This window comes from Pongo pygmaeus, chromosome 16, assembly GCF_028885625.2.
Source record: "Pongo pygmaeus isolate AG05252 chromosome 16, NHGRI_mPonPyg2-v2.0_pri, whole genome shotgun sequence".
Lineage (NCBI taxonomy): Eukaryota > Metazoa > Chordata > Mammalia > Primates > Hominidae > Pongo > Pongo pygmaeus.
In genome coordinates, this window is record NC_072389.2 from 55,090,039 (window position 1) to 55,116,026 (window position 25,988).

The window sequence follows — 25,988 nt, forward strand, 5'->3', positions numbered from 1 at the left end:
CTCATCACTTTTCATCTTCAGGTTCAAAATAATCCCTGGCGCTTGTAATTGAATGATCTCGCAATGGATGTGTGAGTTTACTTGGATCTCATGGGGCCAAAGTAAGCTGATAATATGTTTCTCTCACAATCATCCACACTATTTGTTTATAAACAGCCTTATTTAATTTAAACTGGACTTGCAAAATTGGACCATTTCTAATCTTTCCTATCCCTTATACATAGGTCCAATTGTTTTTTATTCTTGACTCCAATTCTAAGAATGAGTACATTTTCCTCAGCATGTAAAGGAGAGAGAAAAATACCCGTGGACTAATGTAACAAAAATCTCCCCAATGAATTTCCCATAAAGGAGAGATAAAACATCAAGTACCAATAGTGCCAAAACATTTACTGAAAGTTTTCAAATCTTGCAAAAATATTACAAAAAGTGAGCAAACGTGGTGAAACTAATGACAAATTAGACATTCAAAACCAACATCTGGTTAAGTGTAGGCAGGCATGTAAGGGAAAGAGAACGTCCATAGGCAGTTACTATGGTAAAGGACTGCATTTGACTCTTTTACACATATTATTTCATTTGATCCCATTTAGGAAAAATTATCCCAGACTTGGAAATTTAGGTTTTAAAAAATTGTGACCTATAAATATCACATTAGCTCATTATCCATCAAACTCACTCAAGTGTCACCTGACTCTCTTGGGAAATGTAACTTTGTCTGACCAAGAATTTAATAGGGACCAGATTAAGGACTCTGTAGAATTAGAAGTTGATTTGTAGAAAACCATTAAGACATGATGCTTTATTTTTGCTTTCTGGTAGAGAAATGTACCTCCACGGTTATAATTTTATTTCCCTGTAGGACCCTAACCAGTTTTATATCTTTGTGGCAATTTCATTTTATCAAAGCCTTCCCCACTGACTATTTAAATTCCAGTTTTTTCATATTCTTTTCCAATTGCTGTTATACTGATGTTGAGTTAACTGGAACTTAACTCATCTGTTTATGAAATAATTATGTTTTTAATAATTTCAGTTTGTGCTTTGACAATCATCAACCAACCACAAGAGGTAGGTAGTATGTCCTCATTTTACAGAGGAAGAAACTGAGTCTCAGAGAAGGCACATTATCGTCCAAGTTTATAGAGGTAAGAAGTGACAGAACTGAGGTTTTCACACAAATATGCCCAAATCACTTTATGGAAAATACACTGATGAAAATATGCCCAAATCACTTACGGAAAATACACTGATGATTCACATGTGGACTGAAATTTGAGCTGCAACATCTCCAAAAAAACAACCTTACCTACATATGTTTACTACATGTTTGAATTATAAACATGACAGCTGAGTATCAAAAGCAACTAACTTTAAACGATCTAAACCTGAGTTTGTAAATAGTAATTAAAACAATTATTTATTAATTTGTTTGGCTTCAATTCTGAAGCTTTAAAAATTGGAAATATTGAAAATATTTGCCCATAGACTATATGGAATATTATCATTAAAGTGTGAAATTCCAGTGCTTTGCTGATTCCATTAATGGTCTGGATGACGCTCAGCAAATTACTACTGAGGTTGTTAGAAAAGCCATTGAAAAGTGTTTAGAATACTTAGTGGCGAGCCTCTCTGACATTTCATAAGCATGTCCTTACATGACACAGACTGAGAGCTTTTTGAATAAATTTGATCAAATTACCAGCCTATCCTGCTGCAAAGATGTTCAGTCTCCTTTGTCCCTAGACTGGTATAAAAATGAGAAACACAAGCACACTTTTGTATTCTTCAGGCATGAAAGCCGTTTGTTGTCCTGGCTGAACAGACAGGTAGCTATCAAGACTAAAGAGTGACATGCAACTCAGTCTGAAAGCAACATAGTATACACTTTAAATTTTAAAAGTATACCTTGGGAAAGGCTGATCTTACAGATACATGTTTATCTGTCAATAGGCATGCTTTTCAGCTTGGATATATACCTTTAAAATGCACCCTTTTATCCACCTGAGGATCCATTCAGTGAATATGCAGCTTTACAATTTTTTCTCCATAAATAAGATTCTGAAGTTCAGATCAATTGGTATCTAGGTTGATTTAAAAAATATATATATATCTGTACTTGTAACAGCGAGTGTTTTGTCCACCAAATCACAAACTAGACAGTGACCCTCTGGCCTGGTTTTCCATAGCGCACACTCCTGTTTGATGGGCACTGGCAGTTGTCTGCCGCAGATTTAAGTTAAGTGAGGCAATCTGCCTGCCCCACCTCTTGCCTCAAATCTCAAACTCTGGAGCCAGCAGAATTTCAGCTCCACCTGAAGTGAAAAGATAACTATGTGGTTTAAATTCATATTGACTCACAGTTTCACTGTTTTCTCCTGGCTAAAGCTGCTCACTGTGTCTGTGGTTTTCTTACATAAATTTTCAATCCAGCTAGTGCTATTATAATGTGTCTTTTCCAGCTCTGATGTTGGGGGTGGATTTTTAGCTCGCATATTTTTTCCAGATGTGATAAGCTCTCCATAGCCCTCTTGGTGAGCAAAAGCATATCCAGACCTTCTTGAGCTTGACCTGCGGGTCCGAGGCCTTCGGCTACTTGGAGGCCTTGCCTTCTTTTGAGCCTTCTGCCACCGGCGGATCTGGGGAGAAACAAACCCAAAGTGAGATGATGCATCCAAATGACAGACTCCAGGCAGTGGCCCACTTTGTAAAGTGAAAGCTTTTTTTTTTTTTTTTTTTTAAGTAAAAACAACATTGCAAAAGGAAGTTTTAAATCTAAAAACTAAGAAATTTTCCACCCAAAAGATAACACTGGGGGCACTGGTCCATTTTTATCTCTATCGAGACACTATTGAGTAATTAAGAAATATCAGACAAATTTCATTATTGTCTCTCATATATCTTCAATGTATACGAGCATACTTTTGTATAGAAAGATTTTCTAACATGCACTGCCCAAAGTCAGCATAATAATTTATAATTTCATTCTCCCAAAACAGCCTTTTTCCTCTCTTTTAGAGGTCCTCTGGATTCAACAGTTGTCAGTAACTGGACTAGAAGAAAATTCAGAAAATGAGTCAGAAATATTCAATTCTTGTGGTAGCTCAATGTATCATGAGACTTCCAGGGTTTTGATTTATTTTAGGTTTGTATGGCCTTTCTAAATGTTCCATATTATGTGAGTAGGTTTCCCACAACTCTTTCATTTCCCTGTAAAGCTAAGGAGAAAAAGACCTGAGGTTTGTTGTAAGCGACCTTGTTCTCTGGTTTGGCAAATCACTTGGATCCTGACCTTTCTGTCAAGAGAAAACCATCAAGCAGAACATCACAATCGAACTTATCAGACAGACAAGCACACCCTTCCTTCCTTAACTCATCTGCCATTTTCTGGGTTTATGTTAGAATGAGCTTGGAGAACCAAAGAGACAGGACAGATATGACAAGGGACTCTGAATTTTTCCAGAAGGAATCTTTTTACACTTTGGTCCCAAAATGTCAGAGACATCATGATTAAAAAAATGTGTGTGTGTATATCTATCTATCTATCTATCTACCTACCTACCTACCTCAGTCTCTCTCAGCATCACTGGCCTGGTCCCACTCACTACAGCAGCATGTTCCCCCTTATCATGACATGGCTATGAATGTTTGTCCCCCTTTCTTTCTCCTTTTCACGCTTTATCTGAGTCCTGACCTAAGTTGACATTGTCCTACTTACTCCTCTTCCCATGAAATTCTGAAATATGTTCTGTTAATTCTCCAGTTAAGGAATTTCTATAATCTGTTCTTCCTATTTTCCTTCCAAGTTTACTAATCTACCCAGCATGCTGCTCTTCCCCTTCTTAATCTGTTCAGAAGGTAACATCTCACCCATGTTTCTGAATCTGCTACTGGATTTCTACAAAAATGTTAAGCCCCTTTGACTCATACCATGCTTGTCTCTCTTTTATTGTGCTTGTACTTGCCCTCAAATCAGTATCTTTTCCTATGGCTTGCCTTTCCCTTGGAAAAATTGTCCAAAATGATGCCTGTGATCTTCTTTTTAATAGTCAGCTTTTTAAAATACCCAGTTTAACTTGTAATTTATGACTCCTCATCCACATTTAGTATAGATGCCTTCATGGCATCTAAGGACTAGTACATTCAAGATGTGGGAAGTCCCATCTATTCTGATGTGATCTCATGCACCAGTAGGTGTTTGCTTGTGACAATTTCATTAGCCCATCTCTGAGCTTCCAATAAGGCAGAAAAGGACACCATTTCAAGAGCCAAAAACCAGCCTTCAAGTATTCATCAGCACTGTGACATACCTGATCACTCAGGGTTGGGTATAAATCCACCTTCAAAAATCTGAATGCCACCACTGGCATAACCGAAGCCACTGTTGTTAAGAGAATTACAAGCCAGATGCACTTCTCGGTCAGGGAATGTCGCGCATTACCTATCATTAAAGAAAATATACACTGTGGTTACAAGTAGGACTGAATTATTAATTAATAGGTTCTTTGTTCCTACAAGATCTTTTTTTTTTTTTGAGACGGAGTCTCATTCTGTCTCCCAGGCTGGTGGAGTGCAGTGGTGCGATCTCGGCTCACTGCAAGCTCCGCCTCCCGAGTTCATGCCATTCTCCTGCCTCAGCCTCCTGAGTAGCTGGGACTACAGGTGCCCGCCACCACGCCTGGCTGATTTTTTTGTATTTTTAGTAGAGGCAGGGTTTCACCATGTTAGCCAGCATGGTCTCGATCTCCTGACCTCATGATCCGCCCGCCTCGGCCTCCCGAAGTGCTAGGATTACAGGCGTGAGCCACCGCGCCTGGCCAAGATCTTTTTTCAATGGTGAGATTTGGATCACCTAATGTCACCATGATGATAAGAAGGCAGAAGTGCTAAGATCACCCGCAGGAACTGCTTAGTGGCCTGATCACTTAAAGATTACCAGCCTGAGCCAAGCATTCTCTCACCCAGGCTCAGTCTAATATCACTCAGGGAGCACAATTCTCTCTTCCAGCATCAAGATCTTGTGGATACAAAGCAGCCATTATTTTTAAAAGGCACATTTACCCTTTACCCTTGTGGACTCTTGAATTAAAACTATCATATCGAAACTACACAAAAAATGTTCCAGATGCAGGTACAATCTCAAGTAATGATCGCATTGATTGGCTTGTCATAAAAGGGGAGCTTTATCTATTGCAGGACCAATCTTTTAAATTTCAGGTAATGGCCTGAGAAAACCTGCCTCAGAGGGACTTGTTATTTCTCTATTGTTCACTTGGTTATGAAGTCCTCAAAGTTCCAAGATCAAGAAGGCTCCTGGGTTTGTGAAAAGAACATTCCCTCACCAGGAGACTGTTGATGCAGCCATCCAACATGCTAGGGCAATAGGACAGTGAAACTCATTTCCAAGCCTGAAGCCAGTTTCCTTACTTTTTACTCACACCTCACATACTCCATTGTGGATTTAAACAAGGCAATACGGGTCAGTAAGGCAGGCAGACAAGCTCCATGGGAAGATGCCAACCCTGCTTATACCACCAAAATAAACTTTTGTCCCTGTTCATTTTCTAGAGATTTATCATCATAGCCCCAATTATCCAGGTCCCCTATCCCAGTATTCAAATGTCACCACCATTCAAATGCGCTTTGGGTATGAGGGCTTGGCTACTGAATGGTATGTCTGCTTTTTCTGGCTTTAGAGAGAGGAATCTGCCTATCCAAGAGTAGCTGATTCCAGTTGCCTTCAGCCATGGGCAGAAACAAACTTGACTTAATAAATTAAATGTCTCTTTGCGCTCCTTGAAGCTTGGTACCCTCAGGCATGGCTGGGAAAAACAAGCTTCACTTTGAAACCACACTCCTGTTTGCTGCTAGCTACTAAGGAAAAAAAAATTTTCCTGAAACCCCAATGTTGATCTAACTTTTAAAAAATTTCACTGGAGCTCAGTAATTAATTACTGAAATGGCTTGTGCTTAGCTGGAAAGAGTGGTCCCTGCACAAATTACTTTCTCCAGTTGAGGCATTCTAGTCTCATTATGCATCACAGTGCTCTCTTAGGACTGGAAATCTTCTAGTCAATACACTGAACTTTTCGTTTTGGCAAACGATCTTAAAAAAATAAAACAAAAATAGTTTTGGTGTCTTTGTTTCCCAATATGCTTATTCTTACTCATGACCAACATGTCTCTACATACTTGGAATCTTTTGGTAAACAAAGTATTACCAGTACATATTAAGTAAGAGTGGTGCAACTTAAAGATTTCCATTTACATGTAGGAAAAGGCAAAAGGTGAAGAACATTTTTAAGTGTATGCGTGAATTTAAACTGAATTACAATTTCAGGTGCCTTTGCATCAATGTGGATTTGTAACCTTACTAACCTTATAATCCTATTTTAGTCCTTGTGGTCTTATTTTGCTTTCTACATAAATTAGTCCAAGAATTTACTTCCTCAATTAGTGGATACAAATCTCACTCTTGCCTGATTAAGTTCAAGAATGTTGGTCACTGCGCATCTCTCTTTTCCAGTTTGTTTAGATGAACTTGGTTAGCAGCTTATTTCACACACGCTAGAGATTTCAAAACCTCTGAGAAAGTATATTAATATCCCTCTTTTATAAAGCTCAGTGGCCTTTGCTGGGAATCATTTTGAAATGTGGAGTGCAATGATGGTATACCCTATACATAGACCAGAGGTATACTTTTTGTAGAATAATAGAATCTTTTTTAAGGGATTTTAGAGGGTCCTTTGCTACTCATCTGATGTTCAAATTCCTCTGCAATGTTACCACCAGTAATCAAGCCACATTTGCATGAATAATAATAATCACCATCATCATGGTTAACATTTATTTAAAAAGCACTATGTACCAGGATACATGCTAAGTGCTTTATATGTATTATTTCATTTAATCCTCATAAATTTTCCATGAAAATAGGCTTATTAATATCCTCAGTTTATAAGTGAAGACATTAATGCATAGCATAATATTGTGAGCTATATGTTTGGTCTTTTTTTCTGTTTTCTGGCATAGATTTAAAACTCCTTGAAATCCTCAGTGATATGTGTCTTTTTGTTTGTTAATGAGTTGACTGATGGCTGGAAGTCCCTAGGTAGCTTCAGGATGGGGGCTGGTCATCAGAAAGACTAAGGTAGGATTAGAGGGTTGGGAGTTTCAGCCCTGGCCTCTAATCTCCTGGAAGGGAAGAGGGACTGAAGGTTAAGTTGATCACCAATGGCCAATGACTTTATCAGTCATGCCTATATAAAAAATGCCTTCATAACAGCCTTAAAGAACAGGGTTCAAAGAGTTCCTAGACAGCTGAACATGCAGAGGTTCCTGGAGGGCAGCATGCCTGGAAAGGGCATGGAAGCTCCATGCCCCTTCCTCCACACAGTGCTCTATGCATCTCTTTATCTGTATCCTTTGTAATATCCTTTATAGTAAACCAGTAAATGTAAGTGTCTCCCTGAGTTCTTTGAGCCACTCTAGAAATTAATCAAACCCAGGGAAGGGGTTGGGGGGGAACCCCAATTTATAGCCAGCTGGTCAAAAGTAGAGGTAAAACATCCTGTGGCTTGCTACTAGCATTGGAAGTGTGGGGGCAGTCATGCGGAACTTAGTGCTCAACTTGTAGGATCTGACACTACCTCCAAGTAGATATTGTCGGAATTGAATTGGAGAACATCCAGCTGGGGTCCTCTGCAGAAACACCTCACTGGTTGTTGGTGGGAAGAAATCCCCACTTCTTGGTGACCAGAGGTCACAGAAGTCTTCTGTGTTGCTTGCTGAGTGAGAGTATAGGAAAAACTGAGTTTTGTTTATTCCTATATAGTCTTTCATGGAAAGAAGAAACTTGCCCAAAGTCACACAGCTTGTTAAGTGGCACAGCTGGCGCTTGAACCCTGACTAACTACAAAGCCTACTCTTCATGCCACTTATGGATTAACGTCCAGGAATTTTTAGAAGGCTCTAAATTATACATTGTTTCATTCTTATCTAAATGCAAATAAGTTCTATGGGTGAATTTTGGCAGATGTTGGTGATAATGTGGCATAAAAGGAGAGTCTAGTATTTCTTTTTCTTCTCTCTACCATACAGGAGCATTTGACAGGTCTTCAGGTAGCCCTAACATATGTGCTATGCCTCTCATATATGAGACATATATGAGACAGCCTACTACATGTAAGCTGTTGAGAACCTGTAAGCTACTGTGAGTGATTCTTCTGCATCCAGTAGAGACAGCAGAAACCGAGCTTTTAGAGCCACTTTTAAACTCGGAAACCTTCAGATGCCTGGCTCAATCAATTTCTGGACAAAGGATCACTAATCATCCCCAGCTCTACCTAACACAAAAAATAAACTATAAGACAAGTAAACAGCAGCATGACACTAGGTTCCACTAGTCAACATGACTTACTTACCAACAAATGGAAACTGGTTTGGGAAGATGCCAAAGATGCCATTACTGTGCATTATAAATAAAATGGAGAAATAAATGGCAATGCTCCCCCAGATGAAGACGTGATTAATGAAAGTCCAGTAACTGGTATCCAAGGCTATCTGTAAATAAAATCAAATGCAAAGGGGAGGTCTTTGAGGATTAAAAGAGCATCATTTTACCTCATGATGTTTCCCGAGAACTGCCCTGTGGCAGGAAGGTTGCACCTGCCTAGTTGCCAAGCCAACCACAGGCATCCCCACTTTCTGAACACACACAGGGGACTGATCTGACTTCATATTTCTGGTAGAAAATTGACTTTAGAACTTCTGTACGCAAGCCATTATATCTGCCAAGGTCGAGTCAGAATCAGGAGGTAAGATGTTAAACATGTTAAACTTCTTTTAAGTGAGAAATATGAAAGCACAATGGCTTATAATTTTTAAATTACTTTCCAAATGTCTCTCAAAACTTTTCTATTGGAAAAAAATTCTTTCTGTAATGGGCAAGTGCAACATTTTATACTCTGTAGTAAATTTTCACAATTCCATTTTTACACATGCATGATCTTTTTTACACCAATATCCCAACTCATTTTGATGATCCTTTCTCTTCAATTACTCAACTTATAACAAAGAAAATTCTTCAGCTTTATTTTGGCATAAAATTCAGAAACTGGGGTTCACGATGGCCTGGAAGCATGGTCACGAGCTCTTCTTCCTTCTAGTAACTTGTTGCGGCAGCTCAGCTAGAAGAGTGGTCTGCTATTGGAGAATCAAGGATGCCACTGATAAATATGAACACTTGAGTTCTTCAGAGAATAAAAAAGTAGGTTCTGGTATCATTAGTTGCATCTCATAGTTCCCAAGTGATCCAGGTCCAAGCGAAGGTTTGTATTTCTAGTAGTTTGTTACAAAACTAAAGATTGCTCATCTGTCTGAGGGGGCCCTACCTGCTTAGTAAATAGATCCCTCTCAACATGCTGAGACATACTTTCTCTTCCCACTTGTAATTTACTGTCCCTTAAAATGTTTCCCCATTAAAATGATGCTGGAAGCCTTTGATGTGAACTACAAGGTTTATAAAAGCACAGCCTTTCCTCCCCTCAGGAGGTCTGAAAACAGCCCTGCCATCCATGCCTCAGCAAAGACATGCCCGCTTTCCAGTTCATTTGGCTGCCAAGACATTTCACCAAAATCTCCAACTTTACCTTCCACCACCTGTTAGTTTAACACTCTCAAGAGACAACGATAGCCTGATCTGTTTGGCTAAGAGTAGGCAAAGAAAAATTACAACCCATTTAAAAGGATTCAGCTGAAAAAGCAAGAATAGGTGGCTCCTATTGAAGCAGAACTAATAGAAGAGACAGACAAGCACGATAACAACAACAAAATATAATAAGACCCCGTAAGAAGATGCAATTAGGTCACAGAAAAAAATCTGAAAGAAATACACACTATTTCTGAATTTAAAAATTCAACAGCAAAACCAAAGAATAGTCAATGAATAGAACTAAATTAATATTCTGGACAAAACAATACAAATAATATCTCACAATAGAGAACAAAGACTTGGAGACATAGAAACCATTTGCAAAAAGATATGAGACAGGAATAGCAAATTCATAGATCTCAGATCTGTGACTCCAATATACAAATAATGGCATTTTAGAAAGAGAAAAACGAATAAATAGAAAAGTAACAATCAAAGAAATGACAGCAGAAAACTGCTCTGTGATAACAAATAGCATAGATTTTCAGATTGAGAGGGTCCTTTAGGTCCTATCCAAAGTAATGAAAGAAGATTCTGGTGACATAATCTTTTATACAGAGAAGGAAAAAGAATCAATCTAACATCAAACTGTCACAGTGAAACTGTGAAACAACACAAAATTGTTGAAACAACAACTATATAGTGAAGCAACAACAAAGTTCCTAAAGAAAAAGACTGACTCAAGGATCTTATGCTTATCCAATATATCATGTAAATGTAAAGGCAAAGACAGAAAACATTGAGCTAAAAAGTATAACATCTCAATATCCTTTCTGAAGAAATTACTCAAGGATATTTCTGCAATGAAATAAAAATTAAAACTGTACAAAGACCTCAAAATAACAGAAGACAGGTCATAAAAATAGAGGTGAGCAATGATTCTTGTAAATGTATAGTTAGTTCTAGATGAGTAATAATGTATGAGGGGCAGTATTAATTTGGAAAAAAATGGGAATAGTCAGCAAATATGTTACAAGAGGAGCATTTAATAACATCCTGGAATTAAATTCTAAATAATTAACATGTAAGAGTTGGGGATGGGAGTAAGGACAAAGAAGGGTAAGATAAAAACATTGCCAAAACTGTTTAATTGCAGAAGCATAAGGAAAGGTATAGAACAAGATAGTGAAACATTTGATGAAGGATAGAATTTCATATTATCTGTGGAATTCCATTCTGCCAATATGGAAATATATATATTTAAATAACTATGAAAATAAAGAGAAATCACTAGTAAAATAAGAATATAACAGTAAAACTTGTAAATTATTCATTAGAAATGGGATTTTTTTGTTGTTGTTGAGATGGAGTCTTGCTCTTGTCGCCAATGGCATGATCTTGGCTCATGGCGACCTCCGCCTCCTGGGTTCAAGCGATTCTCCTGCCTCAACCTCCTGAGTAGCTGAGACTACAGGCAGGCACCACCATGCCTGGCTAATTTTTTTCTATTTTTAGTAGAGATAGGGTTTCGCCATGTTGGCCGGGCTGGTCTTGAACTCCTGACCTCAGGTAATCTGCCCACCTCGGCCTCACAAAGTGCTAGGATTACAGGTGTGAGCCACTGAGCCTGGCCAGAAATGGGATATTTTAAAACCATAATTAATGCATACAAGTATGAAAAAGTAAAGAAAAAAAAGCAGAATTTAAAATAATCATAATATTAATATAGCATGATAAAATACAAGTTATTACAATAAAAATGAGTACCTTAAACATTCTTATCAAGGAAGACTAATAGAATGAGACAAGAAATAAATGGAAATTAAGAAATTGGCCCAGATTATGTATCAGGCAAATGTAAACTTAAAAAAGCAAGAGAAGAAAACTAATATAAAAATATAAAACTTAAGAATCTTTTATTATGAAAAAAGAGAAAAGCTACAAAGAAAAATTAATAATCAGAAACCATTATGTGGTAAAGATATAGCTTAAATTATATGAGGTAAAAATCTCTTTGAAACACAAGGAAAACTTAATAGGAATCATAATCACAATGGCAAACTTTAATATGCTTTTCTCAGCATTTGACAGACATGATGGCAAAGGTGATGGTTCTTCTGGAAGTCTATGGCCAACCTTTTGGCAGCCCGTCCCCAGTGTGAGGACAGCCGAGCTCTAAGGTGTAATAACAGCAGTGTTTCCACTGAAGCTACCTAATATGTTTTAATAAACCTATCTTTTTAGCTTAAATTTTTAAAGTGTCTGTCATTTGGAACTACTGTCTTTTTGGGAAAGTATTATGGCAATATTTATGAAAATTTTAAATGTACATACTCTCTGACCCAGCAATGAAAACAGTAAAATACCATTCTTTATCCAGCAGATTGGTAAAAATTAGGAGTTCTAACCCCAGAAGTCTCATTTCTAGGAATTTATCTGACAGTATATAAAATATATGTACTAATATATGCATTGTAGCATTGTTTCAATAGCAAAAAACATATAGAAACATCTTGTATGTTTATCAATAGATGATAAATAATTATACATTCATATTATGAATTTCTGTGCAGCTATTAAAACAATTAAGATAGATCTGAATGTGTTGATTTGGAAAGCTGACCAGAATATCTAGTTAAGCAAGAAAAGCATATTACAGAACAATATACATAATTATTATCCCCTTTTGTTAAATATGTGTGTATGCATTGTCTCATAGTCCAGAAAATGTATGGAAGGATTTAAGCTATGGTCATCATCATAGTAGTTAAAGAAGGGAAGGAAAGGAAGATGGTTCATTTTATTTTAAACACTTTTGTACTCTTTGAAATGTTTAAAAGATCATTTTATAACTCAAATAATTGAAAAATACTTTTTTAAAAAAACAATAGAGACTACTTAAATTTGGCCTGTAGTATCAGCAGGACATAAGATTTATAACTGTAATTACAGACCATGGAAATTTCATGGGGTTGTTACCACAATGAAAAGTCAAGCTTAAACAGTGAGGAAAGGATATTAATGCTGCTGTCAAAGTGAGCTTATTCACAGAATTCCTTAAAGTTATTATTCTATATATTAAAGACCACAGTCTTTGATTGAAGCCAAAATTGCCTAGCATCCATGGTTACAAACATTTACATACTTGGGTCTAAGAACTCTATGGTAAAACAGACATTTTCAGGGCTTCCTAGAAATAAAAACAAGTGGTAATCTTTGCCAAAGAATTAGACTAAAATGACAGAAACTGGGAGTCTATATATTCCTCAAGTTGAAACTCTGCCATTGAAAGAAACATCTATGTGCTTGTCATCTATTAACAGTTTGTCTCCCATGTTAGCCAAGGGTGATACTGGTATCCTAGGTATTCCCACATGACTGAGAGAGGTGGGGACCGCGAATTCCCTGTGCTTACTATGTGACTGGGGAGGCCCACAGCTTCTACTTATCTTTACAAAGAAGGGAGGTTCACATAGCTTTGGAGCTGGGCATCTGGAGTCAGAAGACCTTTGTTCAAATCCTGGCCTACCACTTTTTGTATGACTTGGAATATAACTTAATCTTCTTGCTAAGTCTGTTTTCTCAATGGTGGTAATAGTACTTACATTTCATAGGACCATAAAGATAATTAAATGAGATTATGGGATTATCCCAGTATCTGGCACAGTATCCAGTGTTTCCTTTATGCTCAGTGTAAGGTTTGTTCTCATATTTCTTGAAAATTTTGTGTTTTAACCAGTCTCGCTGTAGACTTTGTTCCAGATAACACTGGAATTAGACAGAACTGGATTCTCCTGGCTCTGGGACTTACTGTGTGACCTCAGGCAAGTCATTTAACCTCTCTGAACTTTAAGCGGCCCATAATATTTACTGCATAATGGCATTATGAGGAGTAAGTATAATGCATAGTATCACTCATGGTGGTGATGATGATACAGGTCTCTTACAGCTGCCATCAAGGACAGGCCTGGTTTGGTCATCTAGGTTAAGACAGACAGAGTTGAGGGATAGGTGGGTAACACAACCAAATTATTTTCACTTCCTTTGCTCAATTTTAACCTCTCTCCTCATATCCCTTTGACCCTATATTCTTTAGCACTGTGGTTTCCGTTAGGAATGCAGTGGCAAACAAAGCATGCCAGACACTGGAAGCCTCCACTCATTCTGCTTCTAGGCCACCATTTCTAGCCTGGATCTTTTCTACCTCATCCTCCTGTCCAGAAAGTTATCCTCAATCTCCTAGCTGTTTTAGGCCCTCAAGCCCTCAGAATTACTGGTGGGAGTGGAACTGGGAGTGAAGGCAGGGAGAAATTAGGTAGGGGAGAAAACAATGGGCTGGGAGTATGTGGATAAGGTATAGGGAACTTCAACCCTGTAACATGGCAAAGTGATCCCAGCCACTGAGGGGTGACAAGCAGCACTACCTCTTTTAAAGTACATGACTTTCTGTCTGCATTGCAATGATGAGGATTACATTCCACTGCTTCCCAACTATGCCTAACTACCCAAAGCCCAGTAATAATTGTGCTGTAGGAAATGCTTGCCTCAAATCTTTAACAGAATAATCACAGATGCCTTTATTAAAGAACATCGACTTGGGAAGTCAGACTGTTGGATCTTAGTGCTAAACCTGCAATGTTGTACTGTGTGATCTTGGACAAATACCTTATACCTTTGGGGCCCCTATTATAGCAATTTTATTTAAAATTATACCTGCTACAGTTTTAACATATAACCACTAATTCTTTGATACTCCTTCCTCTAGGAGGTAGAAGTTAATTCTCCTTCTCTTGAATGTAGGTTGGACTCAGCGACTTACTTTTAGGGACTAGAGTGTGGAAAGGGAAATATAGTCAGCTTACAGTGGAGAAACCTGAAAAACATCACTGTAACCAAGTAGCCAAGATTAGCATCACCTGTATAAATCATGTTGCTATCATGTGCTCCCTGATAGATGAGACAAGAACACATCACTCTTTGTAATTCTTTCCCCAAATCCACAACCTCAGTCTATTTCTAAGAAAAAACATCAGAAAACCCAAACTGAAAAACATTCTACAAAATGCCTGGTGACCAGTCTTCAAAAGTGTCAAGGTCATGAAAAACAAGCAAAGACTATAGAACTGTCAGAGATGGGAGGAGACTAAGGAACATGACCACTAAATTCAATGTGGGATCCTGGATCGGATCCTGGATTGGATCCTAGAAGAGAAAAGGGTAATTAATGGAAAAACTGGAGAAATCTAATCAAATCTGTAGCTCAGTTAATAGTATTATACCAATGCTAATTTCATAGTTTTAACAAATGCACCATGGTGAGGTAAGATGTTAATATTAACATCAGAGAAAAGCTAGGTGAGGGTATGCAGGAACTGTCTTTGCAGTATCTGCAACTCTTCCACAAATTTAAAATTATTCCAAAATTAAAAGTTTTTTAAAGAAATTATTCCTGTTTGAACAAGATGCATTCGTTATTTCCCAGGCAACAAAAGGTTATCCATTTTTTAATTATAAAATAATTCAAAGTAATACTCTAAATCAGTGAAGGGCTGCTGAGAAGGGTAATTTGCACCCTTCAGCTGAAAATGATACAATCTATTTGGAAAGCCATTTGGCAATATGTGTCAAGTGCCTTAAACTTCCTTATGTCTTCTAGCCCAGAATTCCCACCTTTAAGGAGATAACCTTAGAAAATAACTAGAGGATCATGCTGAGAATTATGTACTACATGAAACTTTGCCATTGTATAATTTGCCATAGTGAAATGTAGAAACAATCTAACAGCAACATGGTTGAATAAATCATGGCACATTCATATGGTGGAATACTACAGCCATTAAAAGGGATATTTCAAAGAATATTTTATAAATAAGATAAATGCTTGTGACACAAAGTTAAGTGAAAAAATAAGACATAAAATTATATATATATAATCCGATTTCCATTTTTTTCATGCTAACCCTGATTTGTGATTACGTGTGAATTTTAATTTTTCCATGCATTTTTATGCTTTTCCTGAATTTCCTGCAATGTATTCCTTTTATAATAAGATTAAAAGGATTTTGTGTTTTTAGGGCAGAGGCTCCACAGGTACATACATGGCCTAAGTTTCTGCCTGGCTGCAGGAGGTGTGGCGACTGCAGCACATCCCACCTTCTGAGGCCATGCTGTACTTGACTCCCCCTGCACTGCCTTGCTTTTGAAGGCATCTAAAATCTCTCACTTTTCCCCACACCACATTTCACAGCTGAGTCATTCTGCTGGACTCAGCACAGGAGGACACTCTCTCAGACTGGTTGGAAACTTTGGGCACATTTGAAAACTGTCAATACAATCTGTAAACACATCAGTTATAATGATTCTTTCCTAGGAACTTGACACACCCAGATGAACTCTCTTGTTATGACAGGATCAGTAGCAGGAGAATTTCCTCTCAACATCTCCCTCATTTATTCAACACTCAAGAAATATCCATTGTGTGTCACACTAACAGGTGATGTGCTCAGCACTGGGTATACAGTGATTAACAGACATTTCCACTGCCTTCATGAAGGTTACACTCTAGGAGGTAGAAAGACATTAAACGAGGAAACACACAACTAAATTTGTACTTACAAGGGGAGATGACAATTATGAGATAAAATAATTGATTTCTATTCCACTAGAGAAAATAAAGGGGCCTTAGTTTAAATGGATCAAGGGAGGCCCCTCTGAAGAAATGACATGTGAGGGAAACTGAGGGAAGAATGTTCCAGGCAGGAAAGAGCAAAGGCATAAGGCAAGCAAGGGACTGGTGAATTCCAGGAGCAGAACAAAAGCCAGTGTGGCTGGGGCGTTGTGAGTAATGGGAATGGAGGGACGGCTAGGACCACTACTGTCCTTGAGGAGATGGAAGGCAGAGAATAGATTTTGAAGAGACAAATGGCCATTAAGGTCTGAAGCAAATGGATTTGGATTTCCTCTTGCAAAACATCCTGAATGAGGGGCTAATGGTTACTTTCAGCCTAAGTGTGAATCCTCTCTGAAAAAGCACAGATATCATTCTATATCATTCTTATAAAACTTGGATAATCAAGGGTTAGAAATTTCAAAAGTTTATTTTAAAAACTTTAAGTGACGAAGTCACTTGAAGCTTTTAAAATAAACTTTTGAAATTCTGTAATTTTTTTGTGACTAAACAACATTTTTAAAATGTGATAGTTTCTGTGGGCTCTCAACTTGTGAGAAAGTAGAAATGTAATTTCAACATTCAACTGGAATAAGAACTGTATGTTTTATAAGAAAAACAGCTTCTAAACATAAAGTTAATATAAAAACATGGCGCTGGCACTACTGTAATAGCACATAAAACAAATTATGGGCAAGCAAAAAAAAAAAAAAGAAAAAGATGCATGGGCATAACAGCAGGCTTTTTCTAAAATTAGAAAGATTAAGTTAACCAAAAATTGTAGGGTTAATTGTGAACACCAGTTTCTCACACACACACACACACACGCATGCACGTACACATGCACACACACATACACACAAACATTTAATGCTTGTTACATGTCATACCTACAATGACTCTTCCAGGTAATTTATTACCCTTACTTATAAACAGATCATGTTAAGGACAGCATGAAGAATGTTTTCTATTTGCTTCTTCAGATAGTGGCCTTTTATTTCAGTTACTACCTTTCAAATAATCTCTTGGAGTACCAAGGAACAGGTCTGAGCCAGAGGTGAATCAGCTGTTACCACTAAAAAGATGTCCCTGTACACCCCACCACTGTCCTCTCTATGGAAGGAGAATGCAGAGAAATGGAAATGTACCCTCATGACAAAGAGAAGATCACCTAATTATTAACAGCTAGCTCAGTAATCAAAAGACAACAAAATAAAACAGGTCACATAGCTTGCTGTACCTACTCGGAGCTACAGATAGTAATAGAGGAACAGTTTTTCTACCTATGTGCAGTGATGCACGCCTATAATCTCAGCCACTTGGGAGGCCAAGGCGAGCAATTATTTAAGCCCAGGAGTTCCAGACAAGCTTGGGCAACATAGCAAGGCCTCCTCTCAAGAAATGAAAATAAAAGTTTTTGTGAACTCTAACTCAGTATCTAATGGCACTGACCACCATTCGCATTAAAAAGGAAATAGAGACACAACTCAAGATGGAAGAAGGTCAATGGAGCCTCAAAAAATCATCCCCATCAGAAGGGCTCCTCTGAGTGTGAGATTCGGATATGCCACAGATATAGCATTGAACCTCTTGAATAACTCCATAGAAATGTATTGCCAAACAAACTTTAGATCTCACTTTAAAACCTGGCAGTTATTAAGTCTTAAAGAAATCATGGGAAAGTTTCTCTTTCTGTTATTGGAAATTTTTTTTCTTCAAATACAAGAAGGAAATAATAGTATAATCATTTCTCTTTACATACAATGCACAACCCAAAGAAGTGATATATTATGAGGTTTCTACTAACATTGATGTTACAGACACCTAATGCTAATTCTCCCCAGTAATTTATGTTAAAGCTTCCTGCTTTCATCTCAAAATGTGTACTTAAAAGGAAAACCCCAGTATTCCTTTAGGATTATTTCCCCCCAACAAGTAGACAAAATCAATCAACAATGAAATAGTAAAAGTTGTAAACCCATCAAGTTAAGGTGCTTACACCAACAGCGTTACCTGCACACTGACCACAATGACCAAAGATGTGGCCATGGTAACTGCAAAGGACTGGTAGTCAGCAATATGTTGCCCATCTTCTCCAGCCACATTGTAAAAGGCCCCATAGGGGATGAAGAAAAGGACTAATGAGGTGTAGATTCCATGCAACATGCAAATGAAAAATTTACGCTTGTTAAAAAGCAGATTCAGCTGTCCCGGTTCGTAGAGCTGGGGACAGTCCATGCTGTTCTGGTCACTCACATCCTGTAAACAGAGTGTAATTTCAGTGGAGAAGGATTAAAAAGAGTCAGAGAGGCCTTGTATTCCCTATCTTCAAAAATAGCAAATGCCTGTTTAAACATGTCCTAATATGCACTACTCACTGGGCCAGAACGGGACATTATCTTGTTTGTATTCCCACAATAAACCAGAAGATAATAAAATGATCTCTACTTTATAGAGAAGGAGCTTGAGTCGCCAAGAGAGATTCATGACAGGTCACACAGCTCGTAAGTAGCAGAACCAGGGCTTGGTTTGAGCCTAGCCATTTGGCTTCAAATTGAAGTTTCTTTCCTACACTCTCCTGCAGGCTGTCAGAAGCATTCGTGCTCCCAGAATTCCAGCACATCATGTGCAGCCAATGGGCCCCATAAGTTAATTGCTAAGGTAGTGAGTGGTAGTGACCAGGAGATGACAGCAGAGAGCTGTGGAGTCAGAATTGTGAAATCAGAGCTCATGACTTTGGAGGGAAGTGAGCAGGAAGAAGAGAGCAGGGAAAAAGGGAAACTGCATTTGGGATTCCAGGCGAGAAGGAGGCTGGGATGAGGATCCTACCCAGTGAGAATTTTAACAGCAGTTACCAGGTGTTCAGGACAAAGAAAGAATATAGACAGAATGAGAAGGTGGCACATTTGACACCAATCAGGTCCCGAGAGAAACTAAATGCTTCTCAAACCTAATGTGCATACAAATCGCCTGGGAAACAGATTGTGATTCAATAGGGCTGAGGGCCCAAGACTGCATTTCCAGCCAGCTCCAAAGTAATGCTGATAACCACAGTGAGCACCAAAGCCAAATGCCAAAAACCAAAAAGGATGGCAAGAATCAACCACAGGGGACATCAGAGGACCATAGGTGGAGGAGAAGAGGCAAAAGTGGAAGCAACACAGGTGGTGAACTATTGTGGGAGAAGAACATTCCCCTTCCTGCTTGTGGGATGGCCCAGTTCTCTCCAAACAGAGTCCCATGGAAAAACACTGGCATACTCTCTTTAGAAAGTCCTGTTTTTAGTTGCTTTTGGATGCTTGTTCCCCTAGTTCAGTGACTGGGGGTTATGTGCGCAGGCTTTGAAACAAGACAGTCATGAGCTCAATCCCTGGTAACGGGTTTAGCTGGTGTGTTATCTTAAACCTGTTACTTAATCCACCTGAGCCTTAGTTTCCTCATGCCTAGAAGTGCAAACAATAACACCTCCCACATGGAACTATCACCATGATTAAACCAGTATGTAAAGTATTTAGTAGAGTTCTTGCCACATCATAAGTAATAAATATGCCAGATGCTTCTATAAATAACAATTAATAAAATAATGATAATAACAACAATAGCAATAATGTAGCAACCTCAAAGTTAAGAGGCCTGGTTCTAGGCTTAGCTGTGTCACTTATTGGCTGTGTGGCTTTAGGGAAATGACCCTCCAAGGCTTGGTTTCTGCCTTAAAAAATGAGCAGATCTGTTGATGATTGCTGAGGTCTGTCCAGCATAGCATTCCACAATCCTGTGATCAGTTTAAGGGCCAAGGTTGACAAAGCAGGAAAGGAGAGAGGAGCAGACACTCAACTTGATGGTAATAGGAAGCCTTATTATATTTTTTTTGAATTGCACAATAACCATCTTTTCCCAGAAACTGCTTTATTTTTATTATTTTATTCCACATTCTGGGCAGCTACAAAGCTCCAAGAAAAGAAACACTTGTAAACATGGGCACTGAGAAATGAATGTGCTTAATCCTTTACATCTAAGGTCTTCAGAAGTTCATTACTTTCTGTATAATTCCACAAAATATGCCTTTCGCAAACTGCCCTTTTTACATATGAGAAGGGAGACTTACAACTGACTACAAAGCCAGCCAAATGGGAGACTGGAGTGAGCTCATAATGTGAAGATTTATATTTTGCAATAGACGGCTTTGGGCCAGAAAATGAGGCCTAGCAAAGAGGTCTAACAACAGCCTGGAGAAAATCTGGTCTCCTTAAAAATACTTTTTTAAAAAACAAAAAGCCTTTTTAAAAATAAGACACTCTAATTGTGCCATGGAATTTCCACTGGCTAGTCTTTCACTTCCCCACAGGCAGCCAAACTTTTTCCCCTTTCCAGGAAGTCCCTTCCAAGGCTCTGAGTATGCCAAGGATCTACCATTTTTGTGATTGATCCTCTCCTTTCTCCCAACTCAAGCACATTGATGCTGGGACAAAAGAAATCCATGCTTTTTCTTTCCTTGGCCATGGAGCTTCTCGTCCTCCTCTTCCACTGGCAGACTGCTCTACTAGTCTGTGGCTCCTGCTCTGGGCTGTGTGTAACAAGGAAGTCTCACTGCAGATGTTAGCAACAAGGGAGTCTCACTGCAGGTGTTAACCCCCTGTGTTCCAACCTAGCTCCATGATTGTGTATCATTGCATGGTTCTTTATAAGCTCTCAGAGGCTAAGGCAGCATTTCCCCGTGTGTGAACCACAGACACTGGTTCTGAGACATATTAATTAATAGGTGCTATATGAAAACAAAGTAAAGTACAGTCATAGAAGTTTGGGAAATGCTGGGTTAAAATGAAGTTAAAGAGATTACTTCGTACAGGACTTCTAGAGCCTTTAGAGCAATCTATGGGGTGTGAATCTCTAAGAGGAGAGTAACCAACTTTTATCAAATAATGCTTTTGAGGAAGCTAGGGTATAGGGGTGAGGAAGGCACAGTGGACCTGGAAGCATGTGTGATCCATGCAAAAGCAACTAAAACAACTGCATTCCTAGGGCTTCTACTTAGAATTGTGTCTTCTACTTAGAACCCACAAAAAACTAAAAGGCATAAAAGAGAAACTAAGTTACAAAGATGGAAAAAAAAACATACCTGGTCAAAAATCCCCATGGCTAAAACAGGCAGTGATGTGTAAACAATGTTAAAAAGGGTGATGAACCACTGGTCATAAACAGTCTGAAAAGAAATATAACATATAAGTGAGAAACACCATCCATAGTAGTGAGAATATTCACATTTAAGTAGTGAAAATATTCACATTTAGGTTAAATAACCAGGTTTTCTGAGGTGGGTGGGAGTTGACTTTTGGAATCAGACAAATATGAATTCTCTCCTAGACCTGCCTCTTATCAGCTCTGCTGATATGGCAGTTTCTTTATCTCTAAAGTGATGTATACCCTTCCTGCAGTGTGGCAGTGAGGACAAAATCATACATGCAGTAGTACCCCTAACATAGTGCAGGACACGTATGAGCCTCTGACCTTGTGGTGGGTTGCCATTTTATTCTCCAGGTTTTCAGTGGCTTATAATGAGTCCAATTATCTGATCTAAGTGGTAAACAAAGGATTCACTAAAATCTTCAGAGATAAATATAGTAATGAGCCTGTTATTTCTATCCTGTGTTAAAAGGGAGAGGTTTTTGCGGGGGAGTGGTTTAAAGCAAGATGGGCATGAAGCTACATGCTCACTATAGGGGCATAAATAGCAAAACAACAAAAATATCCCCTCACACCTTTGTAGACTAATTACACAAGAATTCCCTGCGTGGGCCTCACTAAAAGTCAATGAGGCATGTGGAGCAGGCATATATCCCCATTTTGCCAGTGAGTACACACAGATGTGGAAACAGAACCTTTCAGTTACAGAGCTTATTATGGGCAAAAGCAAAAATTAAAATCTACTTAATTAGTTAGAAGGTAGTAAGTGCTAGAGAGGAAAGGGAATAGGGAACGTGGGAGGGCTGTAATTGTAATACAACAGATTGAAGAAAGTCTCACTGAGAAGTGAAATTGAGATAAGATCTGAAGGAAATGGATCTAACATGCAGCTTTCTGAAACAGCTGGAAATGCTGGGACGTGCAGCATTCCATACTGCAAGTAGGCCCCATGAAACAACCCTAAGGCAAGAAAGCATCCACTATGCTCAGAGAACAGCAAGGTGGCCCAGTTGGGTAGAGCAGAGTGACCTGTAGGAAGAATAATCCTATGTAACTAAACATGGCTTATTACCTAAGTGAAAGTAGAAGACATTAGAGGACTTTAAGCAAAGGAGCAACCTGGTCTTATTTATATTTTAACAGGATTACTCTGGATGCTATGCTGAGAAGAAACTGAAGACAATGGTGGAAGTGGGAAAGCTTATGACTCAGAATAACTATTTCTAATAAAAAATTTTAAGTTCTCTGCATGGTAACTCCCCTTTGTTACTCTCTGATTCCTATTTTCATCATCTGGTCTAAACCCAGCTGTAAGGATTTAGAAAGGGGGACTATATCCAATGACTTGCTGACAAATATTTAACAACAGGCTAAAAAAAAAAACAAAAGCTGGCCAGGTGCGGTGGCTCACGCCTGTAATCCCAGCACTTTGGGAGGCCTAGGTGGGTGGATCATGAGGTCAGGAGATCGAGACCATCCTGGCTAACATGGTGAAACCTCGTCTCTACTAAAAATACAAAAAATTAGCCAGGCATGGTGGCGGGCGCCTGTAGTCCCAGCTACTCAGGAGGCTGAGGCAGGAGAATGGCATGAACCCGGGAGGCCGAGGTTGCAGTGAGCCGAGATCATGCCACTGCACTCCAGCCTGGGTGACAGAGCAAGACTCTGTCTCAAAACAAAAAACAACAAAAAAAAAACCCTTGATTTGTAGCATTTGCCAATTTCCATGGTGTAAATATTCCTCCATGACTGATTTCAAGCAATGATGCCACTGAATGTGGAGTTGAGACATACTCACCATTATATAGTATTTCTACTATACAGACCCAATATAATCTCAAGAGCATAAATAATAAAACAAGGGAAAATAATTAGGAAGGGATTCATTTTGAGTATATTAACTGTCTTTTGTTTTTAATATAACTTAAATTGTAAATTTATATAACTTTTAATAATGGCTGTATTTAACCACTGGCTCACAAAATTCATGAAAATTTAACGATCAGCTCTTGTGAATCAGTATGGGCCAGTTCCAAGATACCACAGCCTAGGTCCATGCTGGGAGCAAAGTGATACAAGACAGCAGCAGCCACCTGAAGGATAATGCTCTCAATGTGGCATGAGAGAACCTGCAGACAGGCAGGGCAGTAGTCCACTAGTCAGGCAACCATGAGAACAGACTGGAAAAGCTGGCTGGCACTCCCTGGAACCCCCTTGGGTATTTAGCAGAGGTATCTGAAAGAAGCCTGAATTTATCGTACAGGATGGGGGCACGTGCCATAATAACTGATTCATACCAAACCTCCTGCTGAAGATAACGAAAAAAGTTGAGAAAAAACAAAAGCATCTTCATCAAAGTATCAATGAACTAACAAGACAGTGGGGAATGACTTGTCAAGATCAAGAAGAGAATTAGAACTTAATAACTATCTCAAGGCCTAGGATAATGCTATCCTTCTCCAGACTCTATGTTTATTTCCTTCTACCAGCTGTTGAGGATAGAATGAAGGCCTGATATTTTCTGGGCTAGCCAACTGTCCTGCTATGGCAGAGTCTGTAACCTCACTGCTGGGAGGCTGCCTTTGGGTCCCAGCCCAGAGTAGGAAGGGTTTCATCATGATCTCTGCCCTTGATGGGCACTGAACCTTCTCCCTTCAGCCCAGGAAACTACTGAAGGCACAGCTCAATCTGTCAGTTGCCTCCTGTAGATTATCAACACTCCCAAGGTACACGGTTCAGAGCAGTGCGACCCCACAGGGTCCCAGCCCAGAGCAGCAGTTGTGACACAGTCCCAGTATCCAACTCCTATCTACCCTCAAGAGTCCTCCAAAACTGCAGCTCAGCCTCTTTATCTTCCTTCTGATGAGTGAATGTGTCCAACTCTACTTCTAGATACATATGTTCACAAATGTCTATCTTCGTGCAGTGGGATACACATAAAAATACTCATAGTAGCACTGGCCATAATAGTCCCCAAACAAAAACAACCAAAACATCCTTCAAGTGTGGGATAAAGACATTATCATGTATGGATATAACAGAATACTATAGAATAATGAAAAGCAAAGAATTATAACTATATCCCAAAACACAAATGAATAAAAACTACATATAATATTGAGCAAAAGAAGCCAGATACAAAGGCATAATTGCATTTAAATACAGTGCGAAAGTATGAAAATCTATTCCCATGTTGTTTCAGAACTCCTAATCATATGGTAAAGTTATAAAACAGAAGAAACGTGACTATAAGATGGCAGGGTAATGGTTACCTCTAGAGGATTGGAAAGAGGTCTCGAGGAAAAGCAGAGGAGCTGTTGGGTGTTTGGAAATGTTATATTTCCTGCACTGGATCATGGTACATGGGTGTTCATTTCACAACAATTTAAGCTGATATTTATATACTTTTTAATATTTTGTTAAACTTTACCAATGATTAAAAATTTAAAAATTAAACATGTGACCTTCTTTTATAGTTATAGCCCAGTGAGATTTCAGAGAGTAGGAAGATTCCAAAAATCCTGATGCCCAGGCCACACCCCAGGCCAATTAAATCAGTATCTCTGGGAGAAGGATCTAAGTTTTGGTCATTTTAAATTTTTCCCAGGTAATTCCAATGTGAAGCCAAGATTGGGAATTACACTCACTTCCATTTTTTTTTTTTTTTAAAGCAGAGCAGCTGACACAAATCTTCAACTCATTGATGATGGCATCTGACAGTTTCAGGTATTAAGAAGAGAGAAAGAATCTGAGAAATTATGGCGTACTCAACTGTGGACAGCTGAAAGTCTGGCATAGCATGCCCTCATCATCACAAATGGGCTCGCATTACAAGCTACACTTATGCGACAACTATCAGCATTTGTCAACTGGCACTCAGATTTGAAGCCTCATTTCACAACTGGAGCAAGAGAGGACAGGAAGGAAAAATCAGAGTAAGGTTTCAATGAGTTTCTGCAAATTCTCAGAAGTTTTGCTGCCACTCAGTGTCACAATAACAAAAAGAAATAAAAATAGCTGATATTTACTAAACATCTACTCCGTGCCATTTTAAGTGCTTTACATATATCGGCTAATTAAATTTTAACAACCACATAAGGTAGGTACTATTAATAGTTCCCAGTTTATAAATGGGAAAACTGAGGCCTATCAAGGTTAGGAGACTGCTCAATGTCATACCTTAAATGCAAAGGTTTTCTCCATGATGTGCTTATTTCACATTGCATGCCTGTATCAAAACATCTCATGTACACAATAAATACATATACCTACTATGTACCCATGTACCCACAATTTTTTTTAATTATATTAAAAAAAAACCCAAAGGGGATAAAAAGGTTTTCCAAGTATAGTTCAGAACCTTTTAGGGGATCCATAATGTCAAAACTATTTTCACAATAATACAAGTTATGTATTTACCCTTTCACCCCATTCTCTCATGAGTGTGTATGATATGTGACGTCACAGCTGGTTGAATGCAGATGATAT

At 38.6% G+C, this 25,988-nt stretch overlaps 1 protein-coding gene across 13 annotated transcripts in view; it reads right to left on the reverse strand.

Moving 5' to 3' along the window:
- Positions 1-371: 371 nt before the first annotated feature.
- The window catches only part of ATP8B4 (ATPase phospholipid transporting 8B4 (putative)), a 337,888-nt gene continuing 312,271 nt past the window's right edge, over positions 372-25,988 (reverse strand). For 9 of the 13 annotated variants that reach the window (XM_063652222.1, XM_054449984.2, XM_054449989.2 and 6 more), the window contains 5 exons: positions 21,436-21,519; positions 18,333-18,578; positions 8,424-8,562; positions 4,311-4,441; positions 372-2,639 (listed from right to left, as the gene is read on the reverse strand). In XM_063652222.1, coding sequence (XP_063508292.1) covers positions 2,358-2,639; positions 4,311-4,441; positions 8,424-8,562; positions 18,333-18,578; positions 21,436-21,519 — 882 coding nt within the window. In that variant the 3' untranslated portion in view covers positions 372-2,357. Of the gene's footprint in view, positions 2,640-4,310; positions 4,442-8,423; positions 8,563-9,066; positions 9,205-18,332; positions 18,579-21,435; positions 21,520-25,988 lie in introns of those variants that run through there. The other 4 variants (XM_063652223.1, XM_063652224.1, XM_063652226.1 and 1 more) reach the window with 4 other exon arrangements.